The sequence below is a fragment of the Hemiscyllium ocellatum genome, chromosome 2 (genome assembly GCF_020745735.1).
Source record: "Hemiscyllium ocellatum isolate sHemOce1 chromosome 2, sHemOce1.pat.X.cur, whole genome shotgun sequence".
Classification (NCBI taxonomy): domain Eukaryota; kingdom Metazoa; phylum Chordata; class Chondrichthyes; order Orectolobiformes; family Hemiscylliidae; genus Hemiscyllium; species Hemiscyllium ocellatum.
Genome location: NC_083402.1, coordinates 89,051,582 through 89,070,428, shown reverse-complemented (window position 1 = coordinate 89,070,428; position 18,847 = coordinate 89,051,582). Strand labels below are relative to the sequence as shown.

Genomic DNA, 18,847 nt, shown 5'->3' with positions numbered 1-18,847 from the left:
CTACAAGGGAATTAAACATGAATCTTTAGTTTAATCCCTCCAGAAATAAAAATTTAGAAAGTTATGTCAAACGTATATTGAACCTTGGTTACACAGAGTACTATTTGTAAGAAATTTCAAATCCTGATGAATGTATCTGGAATGTTTCAAAGGCCACCAATGATAGTTATGAATTTACTTAGCTTTGATGAAACATGATACATTACAGTTTTCATGCATCAGTTTACAAATAACAACTGTTGTTACTCATAGTTGCCCTTTTGGTAAAAGGCATGGCTCCTTCATTCTCACATGTTTTTCAGCTGATCCTTTTACATGTCCCAAGTCTCCTGAGGAGTACACCAGAAACAGGTGCAGCAAGTATAGTCCAGCATATAGGGGCTGGAACCTGCTTTAGCATTAGCACAGTTTTTTTCTGTGCTGGATTTCTGTTTCTGTGGTGATCCAAGATCCAGGACTGAGATGACTGGAAGTTCCAAATATGGTTAGAACCTGGGTTTTTAAACATGTTTTCTTCTAATAAAGGGACAGCATGGGCAAACTGGAAGCTTTCTGTAATACAACAGGAAATCAGATGCACAATTTAGAAGAATGTTTTACCCAGCTAACAGTGAGAATATAAAACTCATTATCAGAGAGTTGCTGGGACAAATAATATTGGTAATTTAAGACAAACTAGATAGATTGGGAGATGTGAGTAGAGAGTTTCGCTGATAGAATTAGATGAAAAATGGCTGAGGATTGAGTGATGCTTAAGTGCCAGCATAGACTGGTGAAACTTCTATGTAATCACGTAAGGGACTTTATTCCATGTAATTCTTACCTGTTATAAGTATCACTATTCATAAAGTCTAATAAATGATATTGTTCTCTGACATCGGAAACCTTAATTCAAAGAAAGCCTCATGCGTTGGAATGATTAATATGTCACAGCACTACTTGGCATTTACTTAAAAGATCAGTTCGAAATCCTATTTTCTGTTAATCTTTAAAAGAAGATATGAGATTTACTTAAATCCATGGTATGCTATTGTTTCTCTTTGATTCTTTGAATAGACAAAAAGTTCGGAGTCAAAGCCAGGATTAATGGAGCTTTGGGCATAACTCTAAGCTTAGTGAAACAAAACCTCCAAAACTCCAAGCTGATTTTACCTTGTCTGCAACTGCTGCGGGTTTATTCCAGTAACTGTAAGTAACGTATGGAAAGTATTGTTGTAGCTGCATATTCAAACAACATTCATGTCTCTGAACATTTCATGAATTGACTGAATGCCACAAATTACCTATATCTATCGAAAATGAGATGGACATATAAAGGAAAAGGGGATAAGTATCTGCTAAAAATGTTGAAAATTGGTATATTTCATTGGATTGGATAAGGTAATGGGCTATCACAATATTTGCCCATTGCGATTTGTGTTCAGACATGGCTCGGATTAAATGCAGTCATGAATGTAAAAGCATCTTAGCTTCAATGTAGTACAGTCAAAATTGATTAGAAGATATTTAAATTTATTCTAAAATCTGTTAAAATGTCCTGTAAGTTAATCATACTTATTTGATTTTTTAAAATTCGCTAGAATTTACCTTGGCTTTAATGGCTATACCATGTTTTATTTAATTTTCCACATTTTCTTTTAGCTGTCAATGCTGTGTCCTTGGGTAAAAATGGTGTTGTGGAACTTATGTTCAAGATTATTGGTCCTTTTAACAGGAAGAACACAAGTCTTATAAAGTAAGTAGTATAAGAATCGATGGAAAGCATGAATAAATCAAGAAGTAATGTTTAATGTGCCATATTTGTTTTGTTTTCTTTAGTAGATTTTAAAAGCACTCTTTTGTTGATTTTTAGATGAAGATTTTCTCTGTCATGCTGGAGATGCATTGAAAAAGTATTCATCTTTGAATTTAGGCCCAAAAAAGATGTATCAGTACCTTTTTAAAATTGCAAGAATCCAGCAATATAGAAAAGCAAAGAGATTTAGGATCCAAGTAAATATATTCTTTAAAATTAGTTTCAGAAAGTAAAATGTTGTTAGAATAAATTAAATATGAAGATACCACAGCATAGGCAATTTTCTTTGAACACTCCAGAGGTTCCCTGCTCTCTGACACATATTGAATTAACAGTCCTTACTGTTCAAGAAGGACTGCCTAAATCCATTTGCACATGCAGCCCATACTCCGATGCAACAATTTTAAAAATGTGCCTTTCATTATTCTGTGACATTAGATATTTGATGCAACTATTCCAGAACTTGTTTGGCAGAAAGATATTTTGCCTGCATGTTCATTGGCTATTTGACAACTGAAAGTGTGTTAATGGTTCACTGATGTGCTGAAATGGGTGTCATAAATGGTATAATTTAGGTTCATTCTGCATTCTGATGTTTTCTGCAGAATATTGCACCTCAAAAGTGTGAATTAAGCTGATGCATTGATCAGTGTTCTGCTGAATTCATGTACCACTCTTTTTAACAATAATAGAATAAAACCATGAGGGACATGGATGGGGTAAATAGACAAGGTCTTTTCCTTGGGGTGGGGAGTCCAAAACTAAAGAACATAGGTTTGAGATGAGAGGGGAAAGATTTAAAAGGGATCCAAGGGACATCTTTTTCACGCAGAGAGTAGTGCGTATATGGAATGAACTGCCAGAGGAAGTTGCAGAGGGTGGTACAATTGCAACATTTACCCCTCCAGATGCCTTTAAAGTTATTAAGAAGGGTTGAGAGGGATATGGACCAAATGCTGGAAAATGTGACTCGATGTATTTAGAATATCTGATTGGCATGGCAAGTTGGACCGAAGGGTCTGTTGCTATGCTGTATATCTCTGACTCTGTAACTGAGGTTGGAGGATTGCACTGTTTCTCTCTACTCCTACTGATGCACTGGTGACAGCATTTATTTAAATGATTTGCCAGTTACTGACCAGGCCAGATGTATACTTTCTCTATATTGCATTCACAATAAGAAGATTCATTAACTAGGTATCTTTAATAAACAGCAAGCTTATTGATTTTTAGAAAAGAAGATTTAGTCAGCCAAGTTGCAAAGCTGGTTAATGAACAAATTGAAGTATGGAAATCAAAATATAGACAAAACAGCAGCATTTAAATATGCTTCCCCTGCAAAATGGAAACATTTTAAATGACAGTACAAGTAGTAAATTCCATTGAAATAGATTAGCAGTCTGATTTTTAGTTTTTTTTCCATAAAGACTTAGGTGTTATGACCAATATACACTTGTCCTTGTATCTATTGTGGGCATGTACATCAAATTTTTTTCAAACCTTTAAAAGATTATTTTCTCCACCCTGGACCACTCTGATTTTCTTTTCTGGTAAATTCATCAATGGAATGGTTATATTTCTTTTCCTTCATTCATGGGATTCACTGGCTGGAATTGCATTATTGCATAATTGCCCTAGAGAAGGTGGTAGTGTGTTACCATCTTGAATCGCTGCAGTCCTTGGTGTGTAGGGACATCTTGATGGAGCACTGTTCGAAAGGAAGTTGCAGGATTTTGACCCAGTGACATTGAAATAACGGCAGTATAGTTCCAAATCAGGATAGTGTGTGGCTTGAAATTGTCTCAGTCAGATGTATATGGCTTTCTAGTTGGTTCCTTCACCATCTGACCATATCTTTTAAGTGCCATTCAGCTACTCTCCATGATGAACATTGTGAATTGGCCACCTGTTTTTAACTTTTTATTTCCAGTTTTTCTTCTTGAAATCAAACTTTACCATCTGCCATTGTGGGATTGAAATCCATTTTCCTGGAACATTAGCCTGGGTTGAGGATTACCAGTCCAGTGCCATTAGCACTATGCCAGCATATCCCCAGAAACCTCATAACTTTCCTTTTAGTCTTGGGCAGGGAACTCCTCTAATGATTGTACTTTTGCTCTTCATGATAGGACTTGTCCTTGCCCAACTATATGTCCAGAGAAATTACATGTATTTCTGCAGACTCATTTTTGGTAAGGTTTGTTACTGAAACAGCTAACTGTAATTTTCTAAACAGAGCTTTTAATTGTTCCAAGTGATTCATCCACATGCCACTGTATAAAAGCACATTATCAGAGGAAACTCAACTTGGGAATATATGCTGTTACTTCACTAATCTCTAGAAAGTGGATTTTTTTTAGCCCAAGCGATTATTATTTGGCATCAGAAAAGATTGTTTGGTTTGACAAAGGTCATTTCCAGATGTTTAAGGAACCAGCCTATATCTTTTTAAAATAAGTCTACTTTGGTTAGAAGTCTGGCTCTGCCAATGCTGTGAGCACAATCTTCTAAATGAGGAATTGCGTTGGAACTTGGCTTTGTTGCTATATTAACCTTTTTGTTCAACCAAATCTTTCATCGGGACAGTGAGGCATTAACAGTACTGAGGAATCCACCTGCCTTGAGTGGGTTGAATTAGGCATTTTTCCAATATGTGTTGGATTTTGCTTTCACTTGAGCCTGAGTCTCTTGAAAATGTTGAAAATATTCCATAGTAGAGGATACTCACACATCCACATGACGTATTACCAAGGTTGCCTATCTAGTTTGTCTTTACAAACTGTCTTAAATTCTACGATTAATCTTCATGGGTCTCCTCATTGCCCTGCCTCTGAATATATAATCATGGTGTCTCACCTCCCTAATTGTTCCATGTTAGGTAATAAGATGGTGGGTGGCACTATTTTGGAGTTGTCCGGACCTCCTCCTGCTTTATCCTACTTTCTCTTTTTATCCGGCACTGTCCTTACTACCCATCTGTGGCTTATTCTTCTGACAGGATGTTAATTCATCATATTGGAGGTAACATAGCTGATTCTCTTCCTGGCATTCTGGGGCATCAGTCAAATAATTTACTTTGTCAAAAACAGAAATTGCTGGAGAAACTCAGCAGGTCTAGCAGTATCTGTGGAGAGAAAGCAGAGTTAACATTTCAAGACCCATCTTCAGAATACTGGTTTTGTTTTAAATCTTCAGTATCCGTATTTCTTTGTTTTTAATTAACGTTGTCAGTTGTTTTGATTTCCCTTAATAGACCACTGTTCTGAGTTTTTAGTGGTTAACATTGTAAAGCCTACAGTACTAGCATATTGTTCCTTGGTTGAAATGTTTGGGTATTGGTGTAGTTAGCCCATTTCCTCATGGTTGTGGAACTTGGAAAAGTCCTTGAGTCAGTCCCAGAATATGGCTATATAATCTATGCAAAATATTTGTTTCTCTGTTCTTAAAACTTTCTTTTTATTAGCTTCAGATGACTTCTCATCTCATGTCCATAAATTAATTCAAAAGGACTAAAACCAGCGTGCTCGTTTGGTGAATCCAGATAGCATCCCAGTCATGGGCATGTATGTGACAATATGTTCTGATCCTTGTTTTCAAGATTTGATGGGATTGTCCGAAACCCCTTCTGTCCTTCAATATTGTACAAATAACTTTAATTATTTTAGACCCAGACCCTGTTGACATAATGTTGGAACCTTATCTGATTGAATCTACATCATTTATCCAGATCCAGAGAAAAACTGGGTTAACTTCACTACCTGTATCTTGGCAGAAGTTGTTCTCAAGAATATGGCCTCTGGGGAACCAAGTAACTATACCCCAAATGGTAATGATATACAGTTGTCCCGTTTTTATTTTTGGTCGAAGGCAGTCTGCCAGCACTCTATTAAATAGCTTCACAAAAACTGGTTTGGGAATTAGAGGTGGCAATTGGATTGCAGGCTGTGATTTTTCCCAATCTGGCCAATTTTATGCAACTGCACTACGCCTTTGTGAAGTCTTGACTAGTAATATGCTTGAGTCATCAGATTCTACAGGCCATGCCATAGGAAATTCACAGGCTATCCTGAGCATCTCCTGATAATATTTGCATAACACCACTATTTGGTGAGCTACTGTCCACTGTTTGTCAGCAGGTCCATGTGGAGCTCTCCACTTTCACAGCAAAAGGCTGAATAGGCTGGGGCTATTTTCCCTGGAACGTTGAAGCTTTAGTCATGACCTTATAGAAGTTTATAAAATCATGAGGTGTATAGATAGGGTAAAGAGACAGGGTCTTTTCCCCAGGGTAGCAGAGTCCAAAATTAGAAGGCAAATATTTAAGGTGAGAGGCAAAAGGTTTAAAAGGTACCTAGGGGACAACTTCTTCACGCAAAGGGTGGGACATTATGGAATGAGCTGCCAGAGGGAGTGGAGGAGGCTGGTAGCATTTAAAAGGCATTTGAATGGGTATATGTGTAGAAAGGGTTTAGAGGGATATGGGCCAAATGCCAGTAAATGGGAGTAGATTTACTTAAGATACCTTGTCAGCATGGATGAGATGAACTGAAAGATCTGTTTCCATTCTGTACAACTCTATGACTTGAATCCTGTTTCTAATGAAGTAACATGCTTGAATTTGTCCTGCTTTACCCTTGCTTTGAGCGCATTGTACAATTTTACTTAACTCTGGAGTGGCTTATTAAGTCCTGATCTGAGAAGCCTGACTGAACATTTCCTTCAGGTTATCCAGATCGCCCAGAAAATGTCTGGATAGCTGTCTGTGTTGCCAGATTGACCTCCACCAATGGAACTTGTTGAACCATTACATGGATCACTGCACAGGAAGGCAAATTTCCTGGAACGTTATCAGCAAATGGTCTGACTCCTTGACTTCATTTAGACATTCCATGACTATTGTAAAACCTACTACTTTTACTGTGGCCAAATCAAGCTTCAGAAGTAAGTCAATTCCATCTACAAGTAAACTATGGGTAACGTCTATAGTAACAAAACTAGATAATAAGCCAAACTCCAGGTACACCCAAACAGAAAGAGTAGTTTTACACGCTTTGTTGATGCTGTTAACTAAAACCCTGGCCTTCCATGCTTACTGGTGGAATTGTCACACATTTTGCAAGGCAAAAGACTTTCTGTGGCTCTTGTATCCCAAAGTAAGTTGTTGATTTACATGCCTCATGTACGGGATAAAGAGTTATTTTTCTTTTTGGCAAGATTTCTCTGCAGTTCTTGGATAATTTGTCTACCTCCCTCACCATGATTAATCCTGTTGCTTTACCCTGAAATAGTCTATGTTCCGCACAGAAGTGGGCTATGTAAACATTTCGGCTCTCTGACATGTCTCGGCACCTTTCTTCCTGTTCTGAGCTTGAGATCCCAAGGCATTCCAAACTGTCTGTCCTTGTCCTTGGCTATTTTCCTCCCTCTCATTTGCCTTACTTCTATTCTTCTTGTCTTACGTGAAGATGATTGGAAAAAAAAGAGTTTGAAACTGGTAATCATCAGTTGCCTGCCTTGTTTTTGTAACCCCAGTTCTCATGATTGGAAGTAGTGGATTTTTAAATTCTTTCAAGAGAATTATTTCGCTAAGGATCTCAAATGTAGTTTCTTTAATCCCCTCATCTGGCAGTCAAACATACTTTCCTTTACATGTTCAAATTCAACATAACTCTGTTTAGACTTTTTTCAAAGGTTTTTAAATTTCTACCTCAAGTGTTGGGGTCTAGATTTATTCAAGCAGAAAGGCTTTTTGTGCCACCTCATTATCTATAGACCCTTGCTCAAAAAGCCTGGCATAAACCTCATGTCTTGCTCGTCAGTCTGCTTTGCGTGAGTAATATGCAATTTTCTTCTTGCCACCCCATCTGTTTAGCTATCTTTTCAAAAGAAATTTTAAAACTGTCTTTGTTCCTTCAATGAAACTTTGGAAGGGCTTGCACAAATTTAACAGCTCCTTGTTGGGTCTTGGAATGAATTCAGATCTTGCCTCCTCGGTTTATTAGTCAGGATCAAAGGCATCCTTTTCCCCCCAGCTTTTTAAGCTAGCCTTCTGTTTCTTGCTCTTTTCCTTTCTGTCTCTGTCTTTTTCCCTTGCTTATAATAGATTTAAGGTATCTTTCTTTTCTCACCTTGATATCTGGTCCTCCAATCAAGTGCTGATTGCCATTGAATGTGGGATCCTCCCAGGAGCCTGCAAGCCAGTTCAATAGGATTTGCTTTTAGGCTTACCATATAGTGACTGCCTTACAAATCATTTGGAAGAATATCAGTGGTAGTGAGAAGAAGCTCTTCATTTTGGCTTGATCGACTGCTTACAGGGCTCAGCTTATACTCCCCTGGACTTGAGATGAGTAGAAGCACGAAGGCTGCAGTACCTTTACCTCATATACTGTATCCTTCATTCAATATTACACTCCTTTATCAGGTTTTAAAGTTGTTAATAAAACTCCTTATTCTGTAATGTAGACTGCAGTGGTTCAATAAAGCAGCAGATCATCATCCTTTTGTGTGCAACTGTGACAGGCAGTAAATGCAGGCCCAGCCAGAGATGCCCATGTCCCACAAGTGGATTAAAATCAAAACTTTATCTATTGTCTATCAGTTAAATTTGTAATCCCAGAAGGAAACTTCTATTTGTTTTCTGTCGCAAGGGTTAATGAAATGCATCAATTTTTTTTGTGTTATAGAGTCTCATTGGACACACTGGCAGCATTGCTGAAGAGCAGTAAGTGTTTTTATCTATCTATCAATCCACTAGTGTTGATCATTAAGGAAAGAAATTCTCTTTCCTCTTTAAAATTTGTTTTTGAGATTGCTTCCTTTTTTTCCCTTCCCTTCTTATGCAGGGGCATAAATCTACCGTGTTAAATGCTGTTTGGTCTAAATTCCTATGTGAAAATTCATCTCGTGAGTGAGCTTCATAATTAAACCTGATCCCACTTTTTGATTTTATTCACATATTTTAATTCTTCACATCATTGCCATTTTCAGTTGATGTAGTTTAGATTGAGACTTAAGTGGTATAGAACCTAAACCATCTCCACTCACTTTTATAACCATTATGCTTTTAACACACTGAAGGACATTCATGAAAAAGTTTAATATTAAAGTCAATCCGATAGTTTTGAGGTCACTAATGCAGTGACAAGCTTTTTATTCCAGATTTATTTCAGTGAATTTCTTCATCAAGTGAATGTAAATTATCTCATGCACCTTTTTGAAGAAGAGCATGGTTTCCTGACCAATATTTAATCCTCAATTGATATCACTAAAATAGATTATCATGCTGTCGTTTGTGAGAACTTAGCTGCAGCATTTTCTATTGTGACACTTAGTGTATTTTAAAAGTAATTCATTAATTGTAAAGCAGTCCGGAACACCCTATTGTATGGACTAGGTCAAGTCCCCTCGAAATATATTCAAGCCCCCTCAAAATATGTTAAGATAGTTTGGAGTCTTAACATTTTCTTATTTTAAAGGTAAGTGGAAGATGTTGTGTTCTTGATACAACTCGATTGGTCAAACAACCCGGCTTGAAACAAAACATGCTTTGTTCATAAGCTATAATTAAAATACAGACAAAAGTAAAATAAAAGAATTGACTTAACTATAACTCTATTGAAATACTTAAAATTATATTTGTATTAACTAATACTAATTAAGTGTTCCAATGTAGTATCATCCCATAAACATGCCGTTGGTAGCAGCAAATTCACTAAAATAGATTGTCTCACATGTAATTCTAGCAGCAAGAAGGGATAAGAGCTCCCTTATCCAGCTACAAGACACCATCAACTGCCAATGAAGTCTAAAACTAAAAATAACCCTGGTTCTGTAGGAGCCTGGCCCTACCCATTCAGGCTGCTTCTATTGTTCCAACTTGTAAAAAAAAAGCCTCAAGGCCTCACAAGCTGTTTACTTCATTGGCTTTGGAGGAGGATGCTTGACATCTTTGTCTCAACCTTTCTCCATGAAAAACATAGGGCATCATAAACCTCTTAAAGCCATAGTATCATCACACTATATTTGTGAAAGGCATGACATAGATGAAAGACATTTTGGTTGTTGGAGTTTAGTGAATGCAGTTAATAGCAGTTCAAAAAGCTACTAGCTACTATACAAAAATTCAATTTAGCTCCTCAAAACTTATATATGACTTAAAACATTCTAATCATTTTAATAGTCTGGAGCACTGGACCAATCTAGAGATGTCAAATTCCCACCAGGAGGAGAAGATATTTAAATTCAATTGAATGTGGGGGTTAAAATCTCTTTGCTGGTCACCACAAAACAATTGTATTGTATTAAATTCATATTGTTTAGAAAAGAAAACTTACAGTGCTTACATGCTCTTAGCTGCATGTGATTTCAGACTCTCAGCAATGATTCTTAAATGTCCTATGAAATGGTCATAGAATCATAAAGCATGGCAACTAACTTTTTGGTCCAACCAGTCCATGCTGAATAAAATCCCAAACTAAGCTAGTTCCATCTGTCTGCTCCTGGCCCATATCGCTCTAAAACTTTCCTATTTATGTACTTATCTAAGTATATTTTAAACATTGTGACTGTGCTCGCATCCACAGCTTCCTCAGGAAGTTTATTTCACACACTAACCCCCCACTCTGTTTCAAAACAAAAGCCCTCCTGTCTTGTTAAAATCTCTTTTTCTCACCTTAAAAATGTGCTCCTAGGATGAAATCCCTCATCCTAGGCAAAAGATACCTACCATTAACCCTATCTATAGCCCTCTTGATTTTATAAATGTCTCAAGGTTACCTCTCAACCTCCTACGCTCCAGTGAAAAATGTCCCAGCCTATCCAGCTTTTATTTATAACTCAAACCTTCCATACCTGCCAACATCCTGGTAAATTTCACTTGCACCAAACCATGACAAAAAAAAACTGGAATAAAAATAATATGTATAGCTTTTTCTTCTCCCAAAAAGTTTGCAAAATTTTTTGACTTTTGTTTTTCACACTTTTTCTTCCCCTTTAATCTGTAATAGTGGTAAATCATGAAGTATACGTATTATTTATTTTAAAATGTGTATGTATCTTTTATTATAGAAACCAATGCCAGGAGAGCAGTGGATAGGGGATACCTTCCTGTTCTTCTCACAATTTATATTGATTGGCATAGACATGACTCAAGGCATCGGCATGTGCTTATCCGTAAAGGGATTTTAACCTGCATCAAGAATATCACAAGTATCAAGTTGGGCAGGAAAGCTTTCGTGGATGCTGAAGGGATGAAAGTCTTATATAATTCCTCTCAAGTAAATATCTTAATTGGTTTTTAACTTTTAAATAATTATGTGGACATAATCCCAAGACTTTGGGATTCACTTCAATTGTAATTGTGAGACCTAGGTCAATTTCAGTTGTGGTCCTGAGTTGCAAGACCCAGTCTAACGGTTTAATAGTCCGAATTTATAACTAGTATATTTTTACAAATTTTACAGGATGTATGAAGTTCATTAAATTAATTCATAAAGATAAAACTTAAAAACTAAAACCAAAAAGAGCAATCACATTGCTGGGAGTATACTTTGGATTCTCCCAACAGTCAATGAAAAATAGAAGTAAATAGGCAGGAGGCTGGAAGAACAAGCCAGGCAGCATCAGTTGTAACCCTTCTTCAGGACTGGGGATGGGTGTGGTGGGAGCTGTAGATAAAGGAGGAGGCAGGGACAGGGTGGTGAAGTGAGGATAGCTGACAACGGGTAGAAGGTACGACCTGGTTAGTCAATGGGAGGAATGAGTCTGGTCTGGGGGTCCGGTAAGCCCCTGCAGATCCTGCTGTGATGCTTGGTGAAGCGTTTCCTGAGTTTACATTCGGTCTCCCCAACGTAGAGAAGCCCACATCGGGAGTACCTGACGCAGTAAACTAGGTTGGAAGAGAAGCAGGTGAACCTTTATCTCACCTGGAAGGACTGTTTGGAGCCCTAGATGGAGATGAAGGGGTGGTGTACTGGCAGATTTTGCACCTTTTTCTGGTTGCAGAGAAGGTACCTGGGAGTTGGTGGCGAGCGTGGCATGAACCAAGGACTATCGGAGAGAACAGTCTTTGCGAAAGGCAGAGAAGGATGGGAGGGGAAGATGTTCTTGGTGGTGGGGTCTATTTGGAGTTGGTGGAAGTGTTTAAGGATAGTACATTGGTGGAGTGGCATTAGAGGACAAGGGGGATTCCATCTTTATTGCATTGGTGGGGGTTTACAGTGGAACGGGAATGGAGGTGGTCTGGCAGAGGGCTGTCTGGATGATGGAGGGAGGAAAGGTACATTGTTCAAAATAGGTGGACATCTGGGATGCTCGTGAGTGGAATGTCTCTTCGTCCAAGCAGTTGCGACAGAGTTGGAGGAATTGAGAGAATTGGATAGAATTCTTGCAGGAAACTGGGTGGTAGGAAGTGTAGTACAGGTAATTATCGGAGTCTGTGGGTTTGTAGTAGACATGGGTCTGGGGACTGTCTCTGGAGATGGAAATGGTGAGGTTTAGAAAGGGAGGGAGATGGACCAAGTGGATTGAGGGCAGGGTGGAAGTTGTGGGTGACGTTGATGAACTGCTCCAGTTCAGCCTCGGTGAAGGACACTGAACTGATGCAGTCAACGATGTAATGGTGGAAGAGTTGGGGTACAGCACCTGTGTAGGTGCAGAAGAGGGACTGTTTGATATAGCCAACAAAGAGACAGGCATGGCTGGGGCCCATCCAAGTGCCTATGGCCACCGCCTTGATTTGGGACAAATGAGAGGAGTTAAAGAAAAAGGTATTGTGTGTAGGGACCAGGTGTCCACCTATTTTGAACGATGTGCTTTTCCTCCTTCCGTCATCCAGACAGCCCTCCACCGCACCACTGCCATACCCCGTTCCACCACTCTAATTGACCCCCCACGCAATAAAGACAGAGTCCCCCTTGTCCTCACCTACCACCCCACCATCCTGCATCCAATGCATCATCCACAAACACTTCCGCCAACTCCAAATAGACCCCACCACCAAGAACATCTTCCCCTCCCCATCCTTCTCTGCTTTTGTCAAGGACACCGATAGTCCTTGGTTTACTCCATCCCCCGCCACCGAACCCCCAAGTACCTTCGCCTGCAACCAGAAATGATGCAAAACCCGTCGGTACACCACCCCCTTCACCTCCACCTAGGGCCCCAAACAGTCCTTTCAGGTAAGACAAAGGTTCACCTGCCTCTCTTCTGACGTAGTTTTCTGCATCAGGTGCTTTTGATGTAGTGTTCCCTACACTGGGGAGACTGAACATAAACTTAAGGAACAGTTCACTGAGCATTGCAGCCAGGTCTGTAGGGGCTGACCGGATCTCCCAATCACCGCCCATTTCAATTTCCCCAACCACTCCTTTTCCGACATGATCATCCTTGACCACCTCCGTTGCCAAGACAAACTACAGCTCCTATTGGAGGTGCAACACCTTCTCTTCCACCTGGGCACTCTACAGCCTAGAGGACTCCAATACTGAGTTCTCCAATTTCAAATAACCTCCCTTCCCAGCCCCTCCTCCTCCCTTCCACTGCTGCCTGCCACGAACTAGATTCATTCCTCGCATTGACCAACCACGTCATACCCTCTACCTGTTTTCACCTATCCCCACTTCAACACCCAGCTCCTGTCTCTCCTTTAATCTGCAGCTCCTCCCACACCCACCCCCAGTTCTGAAGAAGGGTTACACCTGAAATGTCAGCTTCTGCACCTCCTGATGCTGTCTGGCTTGCTGTGTTCCGCCAGCCTCCTGCCTGTCTATGCTGGATTCCAGTAACTGCTGTTTTTTTTTCAAACCAAAGAAAAATAGAAGAGCAGATACATAAACAATTCTCAAAGAGTAATAAGGTTGTGATAGTGAATTTTATCTTTTCCCAACATTAACTGGGGTAGTCATGGTATGAAAGGTTTAGAGAGAGCAGAATTCTTAAAATGCATCCAAGAGAGCTTTTTAAGTCAATGTGTCACAGGCCAGTGGTCTTGAACTGTTATTTTAGGAAATGAAGCCTAGCAAATAGCGCTTACATCAGTAGAGGAGCATTTTGCCAACAGTGACATGAAAACAAACCTCAGTTATATTCCAAGTACATTATGGATAAAAGGTAAGAGAATTAAGGAAAAGAATGGTAAGTGGTGCATGGAGACTTAGGACATGGATAATGTTCTATGTTAATAGTTTACTTCAGTATTTACTAGTGAGAGGAGTGGTGTGGGTAAAAAAATCAGGGAGAAGATCTTTGAACATTGTCAGAGAGAGCTTTTTCAATAGTCTGGCAGACCTAAACATAGATAAATCTCCAGGGCTAGATGAAATGTATCCCAACTGTTGAGTGAGGGAAGGACAAAATAATAGGGGTGCTGGCAATAATTTCCTCTCTGGCCACAGAGGTGGCAGAGAAATGGAGGGCAGCAAATAGGGGACCATTTTTCAAGAAGAGGGCAAGTTAGTTGGACATGACCTTCCCGTGAGAAATCCCATGCCGACTGTTGTTGATTAATCTCTGCCTCTCCATGTAGATTTATTCTGTCTGTCACAACTACTTCCAATAGTTTCCAAATCACTCAGCTTAGACTGACCGGCCTGTAGTGACAGGAAGGAGAGCATGGTAATTTCTGACTGAAAGTGTGTCCTGCAGAGTGCCACAGGGGTCATTGTTCGCGCACTTGGCATTCATGATTTACATAAATGATTTAGACTTGAATTTCAGGCAGATGGTTGATACAAAAATTGGTGGATGGTAAGTAGTGAGGAAGATAGCCTTAGATTACAGGAGGATATAGATGGACTGGTCAGATGGGCTGACGAATGACTGATTGAGCTCAATCCAGAATAAATGTAAACTGGTGCACTTGAGCAGCACTAACAAGGCAAGACAGACCAAAGTGTGCATATACACCATTACCTTAAGAAACCAGGACAGATGGATAAAGTGGTGAAGAGGGCATATTGGATACTTGCCTTTATTCGCCAAGGTATAGAGCAGGGAGATGCTGAATGGTATAAAATGGTGTTAGGTCACAACTGAAGTATTGTGTGCAGTTCTGCAATCCACATTAAGAGTTTTTGTTGCAAACATTTCGTCCCCTTTCTAGGTGACATCTTCAGTGCTTGGGAGCCTCCTGTGAAGCGCTTCTGTGCTGATTCCTCCGGCATTTATAGTGGTTGTATCAACAGACACATCGACCTAGACCCTATATACCAGCCACTGCAGTGGACAGCAACTGACAACCGGAAGCGGCAGATTCAAACCAGTATAAATGCCGGAGGAATCAGCACAGAGCGCTTCACAGGAGGCTCCCAAGCACTGAAGATGTCACCTAGAAAGGGGACGAAACGTTTGCAACAAAAACTCCCAGCTCGGCGAACAGAACCACACCAACGAGCACCCGAGCTACAAATCTTCTCACAAACTTTGAAATCCACATTAAGAGAAAAACATAATACCATTGGAAAGAGTATGGAGGAGATTTACTAGGATGTTGTCTGAGCCAGAGAGTTTTAGTTATGAGAGCGATTGGACAGACTGAGGTTGTTTTCCTTAAAGCAGAGGGGATTGAGAGGGTTCATGATTGAGGGATATAGATAAGTAGACAGAATTTTTTTTCTCCTTGATCAGTGATCAGGGAGCATAGATTTAAGATAACGTGCAGATTTAGAGGAGACGTGAGAAAAATCACCTTCACGCAGAGGGTGGTGGGAATCTGGAACTCGCTGCCTTTCAGGATGATACAGGTAGATATCTTTCGAACATTTAAGCAGGATTTAGATGTGCACTTTCAATGTCAAGGCATACAAGGCATTAGGCCAAGCGCAAGAAAATGGAATTTGAATATTTAAGTATTTGGTTTTGACTGGCACAGGCAACTTTTTTCTGTGCAGTAGATCTCTATGATTCTATGATAAGAAGATTTTTTTTCGGCAAAAAAATCAAGGGCGGTCTGGAACATGGATTATGGAATTCACCAGGTGATTCATGATTGTATTCAGTGGTGAAGGGCTTGAGTGACCTACTTCTGCTCCACGTTTTTATGTTCAGATGTATGGATGTTCATATCAATATCTTTTGTTTAAAAGATTTAAGTATTTACCATTGAAGTAATCCCAGCACATGCACGTGTTCATGCGCACACACAAAAAGTTGGAAATATTCTTTCCAGAGATTAACTTTGGGGAGCAAACACCTTTGAGTAAATTGGTTACTGGCATGTGCTGTGGACCCTCTGGAAATTCTTCAGATTCGTTTAGGATGTTAAAACGAAATCTTACAGAAGGCTTTGTGGAAGAGCAACTATTTTAGCTTTAAAGGTCTCAAACAATAACCTCATGTAGGTACTTCAGAATGCTAGGGAAGCCTAAGCTGGAAGTCTTGTCTTTTTTTTAAGACTATACCTCAATTGAACTCAAGACATATGACTTTTTAAAAAATGTTCTTTTTTTTAAGAAGCAAGTGTCCCAATTTCAATTTCTTCCTTGCAACAAAATGAATGTTCAGATATCTCCTCACCACCTCAGATGAACTAATTTTCACAATCCATCAAACATGATTCCTCAAACAAGAATCCATCAGACATGATTCCTCGAACGATAATTCATCAAACATGATTCCTCAAAAAATACCAATAATAAAGTGTTTCCACAACATTGTCTAAGTTTAATCTTTTTGAATAATGTTCTCGCCTGTTTAGCAAGAATATTGAAAAAATCTTTGCGTTTTCTATGCATATATAAATTTTAAATATTGCAAATCTTTAAAGAGAACTGTGATTATAGAACCTGTAGACTGCAATTATCATCTTCACTTTTTTCGTTTTCAGGATTGCCTTTCGGTGAGAACCCTGGATCCTCTGGTCAATATCTCTAGTCTCATCATGAGAAAATGCTTCCCTAAAAATCGGCTTCCCATTCCAACTATCAAGAGTGTATACCACTTCCAGTTACCAGTAATCCCAACAAGTGGCCCTGTAGCTCAACTGTATAATTTACCTCCTGAAGGTAAGTTTTTGAGAACTTTGAACAGTCTTTTCCAAAACAAAAAGTAAAGTGAGCAGCTAGTATATTAAATAAATGAATTTGAATGAATGATGCATATTGAAAATAAGGTGGAGACAAACCTGTAAATTGGTCAAAGTTGTATTCCTTCCACAAGTGTACATTTGGCTCAATCTAGACAAGTAATACGGCAGCATAGTTATCCAAGTTACTGGTGTACTTTATCATTGGTTTTGGTCAAAACTACCAATATTCACCAAGATATGAACAGGTTAAGAGAATTGTTTCTGAAGTTACCATATTTTTGTACTTCTAGAGCAAACTTAATCTCTGACTCAGACAAACAATTTTCTTGTAAATATGTCTTCTTCTGCATACCTATAGGCATCTGTGTTATGTTGACCTCCTCAGAAATGCATCCCATATGTGGAATTAGATAATATGGGTAATCAAAGTATACCTCTGTCTCCAATCTCAGTTGCTAATTGGCTGATTGCTTCAATCTAATACTAAATTGCCCATACTATCCAGGGATGTGAAGGCTAGGTGAATTAGCTATGGATAATGGAGGTTTACAGGGATCGGGTAGTGAGGGTGGGACTAGATAGGATGCTGTTCAGAGGGTTAGTGTGGATTCAATGATTTGAATGGCCTGCTCCGTACTGTAGGGATTCTATGATTCTAATCCTCTGTGCTGTTTCAAAGGGCCTGTTCAATTATTCGTGACAGAGGATAGATGGTGAGTCATAGCAAGAAGTATTATTTTATGATACAACAGATAGTTTATTCAAAGTTTGGGAGAAGATTTGTAGCTCGGGTGTTGTGGTTCTGTTTGTCGAGCTGGGAATTTGTGTTGCAGATGTTTCATCCCCTGTCTAGGTGACATCCTCAGTGCTTGGGAGCCTCCTGTGAAGCGCTTCTGTGATGTTTCCTCCAGCATTTATAGTGATTTGTACCTACCGCTTCCAGTTGTCAGTTCCCGCTGTCCGCCGCAGTGGCCGGTATGTTGGGTCCAGGTCGATGTGCTTGTTGATTGAATCTGTGGATGAGTGCCATGCCTCTAGGAATTCCCTGGCTGTTCTCTGTTTGGCTTGTCCTATAATAGTACTGTTGTCCCAGTCAAACTCATGTTGCTTGTCATCTGAGTGTGTGGCTACTAAGGACAACTGGTCATGTCGTTTCGTGGCTAGTTGGTGTTCATGGATGCGGACCATTAGCTGTCTTCCTGTTTATCCTATGTAGTGTATACCACAAAGGTATACAGGAAAGCCACACACACAGACCAAGCCCTAAACTACGAAAGCAACCACCCCAACACACACAAAAGAAGTTGCATCAAGACACTGTTCAAAAGAGCCACAACACACTGCAGTACACCAGAACTACAAAAAGAGGAAGAAGAACACCTCTACAATGTATTCGCTAAAAACGGATACCCCTGCAATTTCATCAACAGATGCCTAAGGGAAAGAAAACAGAATGAGGATATGCCACAACCCGAAGGACTGGCCACACTACCATACATCAAAAACATTTCTGAACTGACAGCCAGCCTACTGCGACCACGAGGACTCATAACAGCACACAAACCAACAGCCACGCTCAGACAACAACTCACCAGGACAAAGGACCCAATACCCAGCATGAGCAAAACCGGTGTAGTGTACAATATCCCATGCAAGGACTGCACAAAACGCTACATAGGACAAACAGGAAGACAGCAAATGGTCCGCATCATGAACACCAACTAGCCATGAAATGACATGACCAGCTGTCCATAGTAGCCACCCACTCAGATGACAAGCAACATGAGTTTGACTAGGACAACAGTACTATTATAGGACAAGCCAAACAGAAAACAGCCAGGGAATTCCTAGAGGCATGGCACTCATCCACAGATTCAAATCAATAAGCACATCGACCTGGACGCAATATACCGGTCATTGCAGCGGTCAGCTGGAACTGACAACTGGAAGCAGCAGGTACAAATCACTATAAATGCTGGAGGAAACATCACAGAAGCGCTTCACAGGAGGCTCCTAAGCACTGAGGA

General features: G+C 39.7%; 1 protein-coding gene across 5 annotated transcripts in view; it reads left to right on the top strand.

Moving 5' to 3' along the window:
• Nucleotides 1–18,847, top strand: part of agtpbp1 (ATP/GTP binding carboxypeptidase 1) — a 336,457-nt gene that overhangs the window by 172,738 nt on the left and 144,872 nt on the right. For all 5 annotated transcript variants that reach the window (XM_060838211.1, XM_060838238.1, XM_060838220.1 and 2 more), the window contains 5 exons: nucleotides 1,057–1,188; nucleotides 1,642–1,735; nucleotides 8,482–8,519; nucleotides 10,865–11,073; nucleotides 16,620–16,797. In XM_060838211.1, the coding sequence (XP_060694194.1) occupies nucleotides 1,057–1,188; nucleotides 1,642–1,735; nucleotides 8,482–8,519; nucleotides 10,865–11,073; nucleotides 16,620–16,797 (651 nt within the window). The remainder of the gene's footprint in view (nucleotides 1–1,056; nucleotides 1,189–1,641; nucleotides 1,736–8,481; nucleotides 8,520–10,864; nucleotides 11,074–16,619; nucleotides 16,798–18,847) is intronic.